This window comes from Pseudorca crassidens, chromosome 8, assembly GCF_039906515.1.
Source record: "Pseudorca crassidens isolate mPseCra1 chromosome 8, mPseCra1.hap1, whole genome shotgun sequence".
NCBI classification, from domain to species: domain Eukaryota; kingdom Metazoa; phylum Chordata; class Mammalia; order Artiodactyla; family Delphinidae; genus Pseudorca; species Pseudorca crassidens.
This window is the reverse complement of record NC_090303.1, coordinates 59155617-59168065: the sequence shown is the minus strand read 5'-3', so window position 1 is coordinate 59168065 and position 12449 is coordinate 59155617. Positions and strand designations below refer to the sequence as shown.

General features: G+C 48.2%; 1 protein-coding gene across 4 annotated transcripts in view; it reads left to right on the top strand.

Annotated features, from left to right (window-relative positions):
- The window catches only part of JAZF1 (JAZF zinc finger 1), a 336091-nt gene that overhangs the window by 317415 nt on the left and 6227 nt on the right, over positions 1 to 12449 (top strand). For all 4 annotated transcript variants that reach the window (XR_010945555.1, XM_067746591.1, XM_067746590.1 and 1 more), the window contains exon 4: positions 10403 to 10572. Coding sequence is in view for 3 of the 4 variants with exons in the window: in XM_067746591.1 (XP_067602692.1) it covers positions 10403 to 10572 (170 nt within the window). In the remaining variant the exon portion in view is untranslated. The remainder of the gene's footprint in view (positions 1 to 10402; positions 10573 to 12449) is intronic.

The window sequence follows — 12449 nt, the reverse complement described above, 5'->3', positions numbered from 1 at the left end:
AGTGTGAGGGTAGAAGAAACATTTTCAGACAGGCCAGGGAGTCGACATTTTACCTCCCGTAACCCAAGCAAGAAGTAAACAGAGAAAGAGAAAGACATGGAATCTATGAAAAAGGGATTCCCCCCCCACCTCCATCGGGAGAGGCAAAGGGAGTTCCTGGTGGTGGTGAGGAAGGGGGAGTGGATGCAGGGTGACAGCTGTGCAGCAGGCCTGGGAGGTGGATGGCAACGGGAGAAAGGGCAAGGAAGGAGTCGGGGAGGAGGGGCCGCGAGAAGTAACGGGGAATAAAGCCAAACACCTGAGGGGTTTGAACGTACTGAGAGAGTTACACTTCCGGAGCTGGGGATGAATTCAAGTTAGCAGGACCGTGGTTCAGTTAGGAAGGCAAGCTCTAGAGCCAGACGGCCAGATTAGAACCCTTACTCTGCCATGGAAGAGCTTTGTGACCTCAGATGAGGCACTCTGCCTCTCTGAGCCTCCGTTTTATGTAAAATGAAGATATCGTAGTAGGTACCAGCCTCATAGGGCCGTTGTGAGGTTTAAATGAGTTAACAGATGCACAGCGCTTAGAACTGTGCCTGGCACGTGGTGAGCCCCAGGTGAGTGTCAGCTGCCCTCATGACGATGATGCTGGCTGAGGAGAGGAGGAGGATGCAGGTGAGAAAGATGACAGCAGCCAAATAGCCCATGGCGGTGGCGTTTACTAACTGCAAGGACGACAAAAATGTGATCCTCGTTTGCTACATGGCCTGGTGTCCTAAGAATGCAGACATTGAATAACAATGAAATCAAATATTATCATGAAATTCTGCTAGGAGGAGGGGGAGGATGGAAGGAGGGTGGGGAAATACCTGAACGATCAGAATTCTTATCTTGTGTAGGGAGGTCAATAGATACCCAAAACTGAACATCAGAAAATAGCAATAGAGGCATGTTATTTAGCAATGGGGAGTAAATCCAGTTAAAAGACTCGTGACTGGTTGCCGTGGGGGAGTGGAGAGGGAGAACGGGCCGGAGAGAGGGCTCCTCTTTTTCATTATAGCCTCATAGATCTATCTTTTTTTTTACTGTGTACAATGATGGCTTTGATTAAAGAGAAGAAATTTTTCATTAAAAAAGGATAATGGAGGGACTTCCCTGGCGATCCAGTGGTTAAAACTCCACGCTTCCACTGCAGGGGGCACGGCTTCGATCCCTGGTCAGGCAACTAGGATCCCACATGCCGCGAGGCATGGCCAAAGGGGCTTTCTGCGGGCCAAGTTAGTATGATTAATTAATCATACTGTTAATTACCATTAATAGTAATTAATTGAATCGGTGGAAATCGGTGGTAATTGATTAATTGGTAATTAATTGGTGAAAACCATTGAGTCCAAAATGATACTTAACATGGGGAAATCAATATAAAGTGTGCCCAAAAGTAGCTATAATACAAGGACAGTGAAAATAATAGTGTGCATTTATATTTCTGTAAATTTTGCTACAGCAAAATTGGGAGTGTCGGCATAGGTGGGGGTTGTGTTGAAGTAGATGTCTGTCTATAAAATATAGGTGTTCTTTTTCCCCACCTCCGTTAGCAGATTGGCAGGGAATTGTGAGTAAGCCTTATAGCTGCAGGAAAAGTAGCAACTGGGGCAAGAGTAGGAAAGACCAGCTAACACCCTGGTCCCAAACAAGTGGGAAGAGGTCCTGAGTGGGAGTGGCTTGCCAGATGGGGGAAGGAGCCGTGTGGCCGGCAGGGAATCCCCGGTCCCCTGGGAGGTGAGTTCTCCAGCAGGCCTGGGAATTATACTGAAGACGTCAAGTGGCAGGAAAGACAGGGGCTTTAAAAATCCTGTTGTGGAACGAGCAAACCTTGAGTAAAGAAGACCTAGGCATCCAGCCCAGGAAATGCAGACTCACTCTTGCATCATGTTGCCCTGATGACCCTCGCCAAGGGTCAGTTGGTCAATAACTTGGAACCCGCATCTTCCACTGGCCAACATCAGCTCCTGTTTCTTTTAGTCACCAGATTCTTGTACCCCAAGAAGGCCAAACCTAAGGATGGAAATAATGAAGAAATAAATCTGTAAGGCCAACTTGTGTGATAGGTTAAATGGAGGTTTTGTGGTCACTGTGATCATTTGTATGATTTGTCTGTTTTTAAGATATTAAGCTTATCTACTTAAATGGTAAACTGGCATCATTTTGTTGAACTGTGTAGAATCTGAGTTTGTAACCAACACTTAAATGTGTAAGTGCAGTCTATTTTTAGATAATGTTTTTATTTATTTAATAGCATCTGAATATTTAGAAATGTTTGTTAGATAGGTTTATAGGTGTAAAAATTTGGCACTAAACCAAATACAATTGTTGAAAACCGGTGTGTGTGTGCACAGGGACGGTGCTAGAGGCGCTAACCCTCCATGCAGTCAAAAATCTGAGTATGATTTAGTTGGCCCTTCACATCCACAGTTCCTCCACATCCATGGATTCAACTAGCCAAGGATCGTGTGGTACTAAGTATTTACTATTGAAAAAAGGTCTGCATATAAGTGGACCCATGAAGTTCAAACCCATGTTGTTCAAGGGTCAACTGCATAAGTAGTTGTTAAGTTTTCTTATTAAAAAAAAAAAAAGTCCTCCAGATAGTAAAGATCCAAGCAACTACGATATGGAGTAAGGTCATGACAGGGTGTGGATCTGCTCCTTGCTGTGGGAAGCCATTGGAGGGTTTTAAGCAGGCAACTGAGATCATCTAATTTACTTTTCTTTGTTTAAGACCGTAGGAGGCCAAGAGCAGAGACTGTGTAATCTTGGCTCCCTTTCTACCACTAGAGTCTGTGAAGTGTATTCCCTCATTCATTCATTCAACAAACACATGTCTGTTGGCTCCTTAAGTGCAAGCACTGCCCTGGGCACTGTGGTCATTACCAAAGGTAATGACCAAGAGCCTCCTAATACATTAGAAAGTGTTTAGTCCTGTGAGGGAGGCATTACTTCTGACTTGGAGAACCAGGACCTGTTCCACAGTTAAGGAGGAGACAGGGGAGAGTGACATTCTAGGAATGAGCGGAAGCCAGGAGCTAGGAGGTCAAGAAGTTTTGAGACTTGGTGATGGTCCCCAGAGACAACAGTGTGTCTTCCGTCGTAATCACACATTGTCAGTTCATTTAGATTGTTGTTGCTTCAGCTCGTATAAAGTGGGTCAGTACCAATTAAAGCTAATTTATAATGATAAGTCCGTAAGGCAGATAGGCAACTCTTTGCTAATGTCCTTGCCAGAGTTTGACACCCCAGGAGAGTTTGAATTTACTGTCACTGCAGTTATCACTTTTGCATGAATATTAATGATCTGTGTGAAAAGAAAAATGTGGCATATTGGGTTTCTGGAAAAGGTTGACTTATTTTTATCTATCTGTGTGTCACTCTGTTTATAAATACAAAGAACGAGAACCCTATAGGCACTAAAATAGGTCAGGGCCATCTTCACGGAGAAAAGAGGTGAGCAGAGGACAGAGGTGCTGGGTAGAAGCTGGAGGGGGTGAACAAGGTTGGAAATGGTCCTTGTGGCAAGTGAGGGTGAGCTTGACGGAGACACTCAGCTGGCTCCTGGGCCATGAAGTGGGCTCGTCCAGGTGGGTGGATATGGATGGACGTGTGTACACGGACTCTGGACCCCCTTGTCTTTTCATGTGATTCATGAAACCAGCTCTGATTTTTACTTCCTTGGCCGACAACCAGGAGGAATCTTTCGGCAGTCCTGTAGAATCTTTTATAGTCCTGCCCTAGGAAATCCTACCTACTAGGTTTGCTCATTTCCCACACTGAAATGCTGTTGTGAGCTCTTGGGCCCACCCAAAGGCACTTCCCTTAGCCACTGTCCTGCCTGCCTCAGGCCCCCACGATGGGGACTGTGCAGCCGTGGAGGATGACAGTGGAAAATTCAACCTGAGAAAAATTACTGCCTGCCCGTTCCTACCTGTGACCGTGCAAGGTGAAGTGACATTTTCTTGTAGAAAGGCTAACCTTGGTGAAAGTCATTTTTAAATTGCTTAGTGACTAAGACTAAGAAGAGCCTGAAAAAAATCAACTCATGGAGCTTTTCTTTGGAACACTGGACGGCCACCACCCAGGAGGGCAGGGCCTACCCCTCCCTGACTGTACGAGGCTAGACCTGTGCTTCCCACACGCTCACACGCCCGCCCCACATGTGGCTGGGACTCCCTCCTCCCCAGCACTTCCAGGGCTTTGCTCTGTGTGTCAAATCTTTATCTCCCTCGATCAGGGATATTCCGTTTGAAAATAAATCAAAGAAGCACAAACTTTGAAACTGAAGACCCAAGTACCAGTCCAGTCTGCCTGTATCTAGCTGGATGACCTTGGGCACATCCCTCACCTCCTGAACCTCAGGTTCCATGGAAAACACCTGTCCCCATGCCAGGCTCACAGGAGCCACCCCACCACCTAAATGGCAGAGGGATCTCCCAACCCCTTCTGCTTCCAGAAATGCATGTGTAAAGCAAAATTTGCTCGCTCTTAGGCAGCTACAATTTTTATTTAAAAAAAAAATCCAAGTTGGGACTTCCCTGGTGGCGCAGTGGTTAAGAATCCGCCTGTCAATTCAGGGGACACGGGTTCGACCCCTGGTCCGGGAAGATCCCACATGCCGCAGAGCAACTAAGCCCGTGCGCCACAACTACTGAGCCCATGCTCCACAACAAGAGAAGCCACTGCAATGAGAAGCCCGCGCACCGCAACTAGAGAAAGCCCGCGCGCAGCAACGAAGACACAACGCAGCCAAAAAAAAAAAAAAGAAAAAAAATCCGAGTAGGCACAGGTCAGGTTAGACGGAGAATTAAGTGCCAGAATTTAAGTAGCGGGCCTCCCTGGTGGCGCAGTGGTTGAGAGTCGGCTTGCCGATGCAGGGGACGCGGGTTCGTGCCCCGGTCCGGGAAGATCCCACATGCCGCGGAGCGGCTGGGCCCATGAGCCATGGCCGCTGAGCCTGCGCGTCCGGAGCCTGTTGCTCCGCAACGGGAGAGGCCACAACAGTGAGAGGCCCGCGTACCGCAAAAAAAAAAAAAAAAATAGAATTTAAGTAGCAAATGATTTAAAGCAAAAGGAGGCCAGATCAAAGAAAACAGGTATTTTGGCTATCATGCCTTTGTGCATTCCTCAAATCTTCATATTGTGCCCATTAGTGCAGTAAAAATAACAGGACTTACGGGAGAACTGAGGTTGGACAGAGCCTCAAAGCTATGGGACTTTGTAACCAGAGCATCAGCAAAAACAGTAACCATCCTAACAAAATAATTGCTTGGCTGAATCCCCATTGTAAATCCGCCCTGACAGTTCATCCAGCATCCCAGCCCTCTGTCCTCTGTGTTCTTGAGATGCAGATCTTTGAAGGTGTTCTCTCTTCTAAGAGAACAAGTTCATCCAAATTAGAAATCTGACCCAGTCAGTCAATCTTTGTTTTCAAATACAAGGGCAATGTCTTTATAGTTTGTGTCCCTGTGCTGACAGCCTCCCCAGGTGCCACAACCCAGAGGAAAGGGTGGCACTTCTAGAAGCCACAGAACCAGCCACCGTCGCTCTAAAGAAGCCACGTCCATGGGGTTTTCATCTGCTTTTCTTAATTAAGGTCTTCAGGCTTTCTCTTTAGTTGTGAGAATGCTCTCCTCTGGACTCTTCAAGACGGTCAGTGTGGGGAGGAGGTGTTGGCCTACAGCAAGTTTTCTGTTTTGTGTTTGAGCGCTTGTCCCTTTCAGTTGCCAGGGCTTAGGGTAGACTTGTAGGAAGGAAAGGGTGGGAGGTGGAGAGAAGAAGGGAGAGATGAAGATGAACCGGTATTCACCACAGCGTAGTCTTTCCCTGCTAGAATCCCCAGTCAGTAGCCCTGGAGAAAGGGAGCCCGCCCGGATAGACTGCGGAGCACCTCTCCTTCTAGTTGCAAAATTCTGACTCACCGACTCAATGTTCCCCAACCCTACTTGCTAGGAGGACACCTGCCAGCCTGTCCCCAGACACCTGTTCTGGGCCCCAGGGGGGTAAATTTCTTCTTGTGACTCTCATGCTTTCCTCCCACCTCCCTGCCCCAGTTACTTACAACTACAGGTAGGGTGTTTGGGGGTCTTTTTCCTCTTTTACACAGAGGAAGTACTTCTTATAATTTTTTTCTTCAGAAACTGATGTGGCGATTAACATTTTATGGATTCTGGGTGATGGGCGCTCAGAACTAGAAGCTTGAATTGATTCCGCATCCTCCCTCTGTCTGGTGGCTGGAGCCCAGCACCCGCTCTGATAGGCTGACAGGGTGGGGCTCACACGGGGCCTCAGAGATCACCCATTAACTCAAGATCAGGGTGAATGAATGAGCGTTTCCATTCCTTAACGCGCCATACCTCTCCCCTGGAACAATCCAAAGGCTCATCATATCTGATAGCCTCAAAGCTGGCTGTGATGGGGCCCGTTTGACGCCTCCAGCTGGCCTGGAGGGCAGTGGGCTCCAAAGTGGGTGCGCAAGACAATCTATGAGGTGGAGGAAGGAGATATCAAATCTTTGCACTTACTAAGGAAAATATTTCTCGTATTAATATATATATTTATTAAACTATTTCATCCTCATCCTTTGATTTGCATATCTGTTTTATATAGTGATATGTTAGTACATGTATGTCATTTATAAACAGTATATTCACACACGCTCCCCCTCAGGGAGGCAGTGCCCACAATTTCTTATTGACCGGGATGTAGGAGAGGATCGAAAAGCTGGGAGACCCCTGCTAGGAGAGTCAGCCTCGCTCCATCCTGCTTTCCCTAAATGGGGGGCAGGGGGCGGAAATCTCTAGCAGAGGGCTGGCAAGCGCTGCAGATCCCTTCGTTCAGAAGTTAGTTTTGAGATGGCAGGTGAAGCAGAGATTGAAAATGAACCAGGTTGGGGTTGACTTTTCTCCTTCGAAAGGCATGAGGACATGAATAAAACAAAGCAGAGAGGGTTGGCCCACATGTTTCTGAACTAAAGCCATGACTCCTTTCAGGTTAGCATTTCCTAGGGTTCAAAGATGTGTGAAAAGAGAGGAAGAGCAGTAGGTTTCGGGGCCTCGGTTGTTTTCTTCAGAGCAGTGCAGGCCCTGCTGGCAAGGTTTCCAGATATGCGCACCGAGTGGATGCCAGCGTCTGAGCTTGTGTGGCTTTCTGGGACAATAGCAACCCCTGTACCTGCAGGATGCCGTGTGGCTGCAGGACCCGCCTCACAGCTGGCGACATTTCTCCTGTTTGATGACAGGGTAGCACTTGGGGTACAGGAACACAAGCAACAGTAGACCCCCCCACTCCTGTTTTTAAAACGTGAGTACCCTCAAGAGAAAGCGAGGGAACAGTGGATGAAGTAAACTGCTCACGTGACCTTTTGCCTATTTATTTACCAAGTGCTTCTTTAATGCTTACCGTGTATCATTGTTCCAAATACTTTTAAAAACAGGAACTCAGTTGCTCCTCACAGCAACCTTAAGAGGTAGTAGTATTATCAGCCCATTTTACAGATGAGGACTCTGAAACTCAGAGAGGTAACATCACTTGCCTGGGGTCACACAGTTTGTCGGTGGCAGCACCAGGGCTCACAGGGGCTCCCAGCCTGGGCTCCCAGCTTGGCCCCTGTAGATGCATCTGCACGAACAGTCCTCAGCCAGCACAGCACCTCTCTTGTTATGGAATCCCTCTTGTATTTTTTCTGGTGGAGATGCCCAAACCTATCAGAATTATCTTATTTTTTGTTTGGTTTCGCAACAGGCCTTTCTAAAAATAGTATTATTTTACATGTAATATTATAAATAGTATTATTACAAAAATAGTATTATACTGTCTTCTGTTTTTTTGAGCACTTACTACGTGCAGGTCCTCCTGTGCCAGGTGCTTTATAAACATTAATTCTAATCCTTCAACTGTAAGGAAGAGGTTGTTTCCTCCCATTTCACAGAAGAGAAAGTAGAGGCCAAGTAGGTTGGTCACTCAGCTGACAATGTCCAGCCAAGGCATGAACCCAGGGTTGGGCCTTGCTCGGCTGTGTTATAGGACAGAACTAAATAGAAACAGATCCTTCTCGACCCCCATCCAGGCGAGACAGTTTCACAAAGCACCCGAAGGACCTTGTGGTGTGCCGATGACGAGGATGTGTGTGTGTGGGGCCCAGTTGTGTATGCCTGTTGTCCCCGTGCTGGCTTTCACTCGCAAAGGCATCCTGACACGGACAGTAGATCATGTGGTCCTCCTACCTGCCCCACTTGGGACTGGATGCTGCATGGTTTGCAGGCGAGTGTGTCCACAGCATTAACCCCCCCAGACCTGGCCCCTTTTGATCCTGAAGAGTTTTGCAGTTTTATCTTCGGCTGGGCTTCATTAAGCCCTCGGTTGGTCTGAGGCTTTCGCGCTGCCCCCAGTTGTAAACGTTGTGCGATTCCTGGTATTCAGGTTAACAAATTAGCTCAGTTAGATGGGTAAATTAGTCATCCTCACTTTCTCAAGTCCTGGTGGAAGAGCTCTGCGAAATAGTATTTATAGTTTTCTAACAAGCAATTTAAAGGACACCAGCATGTGGCATTTGTTTAAGAGTAAAACGTCCTAAACAGTGCCCTACTTAGAAACAGGTTTCCAGATTTGCTCATGGACCGAGGGACGCGGCAGAGCAGGTACCCCTGTGCTGTGTCCTACGAGCGCTTCCCAGCTGGGTCTCTTGTCTCTGGGGGCTCCAGCCACGCGCAGCGGGGAGCCTCATTTTTGTCAAATTGTTTTTTCCGTACCGCCTGAGTTTCTAAACAGGCTTCAAAGCAGGCTGCTTTGAATTCTGAGCGGTAGATGGTGGAGGCCCAGCGACACGGAGGTTGAGAGAGACACACCCCACCCCACCCCCAGAGAGCTGCCGGCACTGGAGGCCGGGAGGCAACCTGGGAAAAGGTAACTCCCTTACTAGCTAATTGAGGATGCGGCAGCTCTCGAGCCTCACAGGGCTCATTTCCTCTCGTGTAGGAAAGTGACACCCCACCTCACAGGGTCACCAGAGGATTAAATGAGCTGATGCAGCCAGTGTGCCTGAACCATACGAGGCACTCGTTCACCTTGAGGTCCCTTCCTTCCTTCCTGGATCCTTTTAAGTGTTCGCCTCAGAGGCTGGCGTCCTTGTTCCTGGCTCAACTGGCTCTTCAAACAATCTTATTAATGCCTATTAAAATGAAACCCAATAAAAATGCCAATATCTGGTGTTGAAATAATTGATGTAGCAGGGGGAGCCCCGTGGAGCACCCAGGCAGGCCCCGGGTGCAATTTAGCCTCACACCTGGGGGATGAATTTCACAACTGTAATTGCTACCATATAATTCTTATTGATGTTGTGCTGTAATTCCTATTTATTCCACGGGGCTTGTAAATGCATTAGGACTTGTCAACGTATTATTTTACACTGTTTATGAACTGTAGAATTATGTCCTTCAGGGTTATATTGTGCAAAAGCTCCAAATAAACGGCTGTGGACCTCGTTAAAGAAAGAGCAAAGAGGGGCTGCTTGTTGAAGTGGTTCTCCATCCCTGCCGTCCTGGGCAGAAGTCAGCACAGCAGATTTTTAATTCAGTTCTGAGCAGAGCTCTTAACCAGGATACAAGGGAATCCCCTCGTCTGTCTGAGCTGTCTGCTGCAACGGCTCAGCCCTCCCTCCCAGGGAGGGTTTTGTGTAGCTGAAAGGCAGGTGCTATTCCCTGAGGACAGGTGCGGTAGGGAATCGTTTGGTCTTCCTGGAGCTGGACCTGCCTTCTGAGGATGATGATGACATTGTGCCCTCAGAGCTCTGGGCATTTCTGTCCCCCTGCTCCCTAGCTTGGGGTAACACCCTTTTAGTTCTAAATTTCTTCATGGTCTTCCCAGCTCAGCTTATAAAGAAAAAGAACTGAAATTAATTCCCACCGAAGTGTAAATACCTGGTAAGTGTAGAATGTAACCCCCTCCTACAGATTTGTGTGTTTACCATGCCAATAAAGCATAAAACTGTGGGGACAGAACTCTGTCCATTGTAATGTCAGGCATATCGTGTGTGTGTGTGTGCGCGTGTGCGTGTGTGTGTTGGGGCAGGGGTGTGTCTGTCGTAGTTGGTTAGTTTTGGTTTTAGCCTTCCCAGCACCTTTGCGGTCAATCACCTTTCCCGCAGAAGACTGAGTCCAAGCTCTTTGCACAGCTCATTCCTCGCCATGAATCGCTGGGAAGCCCTTTCCCTGGTCTCTCCCGTGGGAAAGCAGATATGTTGCCCCCAGGACTGTCCCGGGGACTAGATGGACTTGCGGCCCCTTGGCGCCTGGACGCTCTCTCCCAGGGCAGCAGGAGCCGCCGCCGTGCGGGGCGTCCTGACAGCCCTTGTGTTTCTCCTCTGGCCCCACAGGCAGCGAGTACGACGAGGAGGAGGTGGATTACGAGGAGTCGGACAGCGACGAGTCCTGGACCACAGAGAGCGCCATCAGCTCCGAGGCCATCCTCAGCTCCATGTGCATGAACGGCGGCGAGGAGAAGCCCTTCGCCTGCCCGGTTCCCGGCTGTAAGAAGAGGTACAAGGTAAGAGAGGTGGCACCACGCTTGGCGTAGGTGGCCCCCCGGAAAGCCAGGCCTGGGCCCAGGCTGCCCGCAGGTCAGTGCTGTCCCTGGTTTCTGGCCGTTGGGTGTGTTGTCCCCTTCACTGACCTGTGTGGGAGTGGTACGTCAAAAGAGAGTTTTTTTGGTGGGAGAATCATGTCTTTGATATTCTTCAGATTCATGTCAGACCAGTCAGAATATCAAATGCGTCACCTGTTTATTTGCCGAACACCTTCCGCAGCGGTCGGCTCTGCGGACGGTTCACAGAGCCCTTTTGGAAAACGCTGCAGGGTATTTACTTCCAGCTGAGGAAGGCCTTGCTTGAAAGGAGTTCAGGAGAAAAGGGGCTTTGGTATTTTTCTCACCAAACCCACCCGCTGTAGCTTCGATGAACTCTCTGTAGGCGGCGCAGAGCCTGTGTCTCTCAGGCCTGCCTCTGGGTGTCAGGGCAGCTGGGGGCGCCAAATTCTCTACTAAGAAGACTCAAAGGGACAGAACAGTGAGAACACCCACAGCACTCAAGTGTGGGTCCAGAGGGCATGTCGAAAAACAAAGTTGCAAACTTTCCCATGAGGTGTTGGCAGTTCTTTAAAATCCAACTGTGAGATAGAAATGTAAAAATCAAAAACATACCTGGTGCATTTGACGAGATGCTACTTTCCCCAGCAGATTGACTGTTTTTAAAGAAAGGCTTGAAAAATGTATGGCAGCATAAGCACTTCCCGTATCGCTCCTTCTTTAGTATGTCTCTGAACACTAAAAAAATCTATTTCAATACTTTTTATACCTGCTTCTGATATAAAAGCATGAAACCCAAATGTATCACAGGTAAGTTGCCCATGATTTCACCTGATCTATATACTGTTAAATTTTTATCATGGGAAGCACAGATGTGCTTTGTTTAAACTACAGTGAAAACCCCAGGATGGAGATGTGAGGTCCCATCAGGGTGTCCTGACGCGCTGTCTGGGTATCCCAGGTGCACATGTACATTCCTCTGGATCAGAAGGCGGCGTGGAAGTGGGTGCAGGGGTGAGAAAGCAACAAAATTGTTATCTCAGGAGCCCAGGGGAATCGTTCGACAAGCTAGTTTGTCCAGAGGACAGCTCTGCTTGCAGAAAGAGATTTTTCCCTTCTTTCTTTCTTTCAAAGTGGAGAAAGCTGGACAGGGATGCTGTCCTTGTACCCTGCCTACTTCCAGATGCACCTTCTCTCCATGCTTCATGAGAGCTGGTCCTCTGTGCTCTGCCATCTTGCTGCCTTCTCTCAAGGGTCCAAACACTGTCTAAAGGATGTCTTGCACATCAGCGATGTTAAAAGAGAGAGCAAAGTAACGACCCAGATTGTAGCTGACCGAAAAAAAACCCAAAAAGCTGGTGGGGGGTGGTATAAGCGACACCCTTTATGATGAGGCCCTCTCTCTTTCCCACCTCTCTTTCATTCCTTTTTTACATCCTTTTCCCCTGGTCATTTTAATTTTCTTGTCATTATTCTTTGGCTTCTATTTTTCTTGAGTTTCCAGCAGTTTCCTCTCCTGCAGTTTGTCTGTGTCTAGGTTGGTGGGGCCTTTGCAGTGGTGTTTCTCCGAGGCCAAAAGAAAATTGTGTGAACCTTGGGCTACGGAGGCTGCCTGCTTCAGTACCACTAACTGGCAAACGACATGGGTGGCAAATAGTGGTCCTGCTTTCCATGAGGGAAGTGTGAGTTTCCTTTTCTGAGCCAGAGTGCCACGTAACGGTGCACATGGGACAGGAACAAATGCATAACTGCCTCTCCTGACCAAGTGCTTGACGTGAGTGTGGTCATATTCCCTACAGTTTTAGTCTAACTCCTTCTGCTGGGAAGTTACTGGCCGCAGG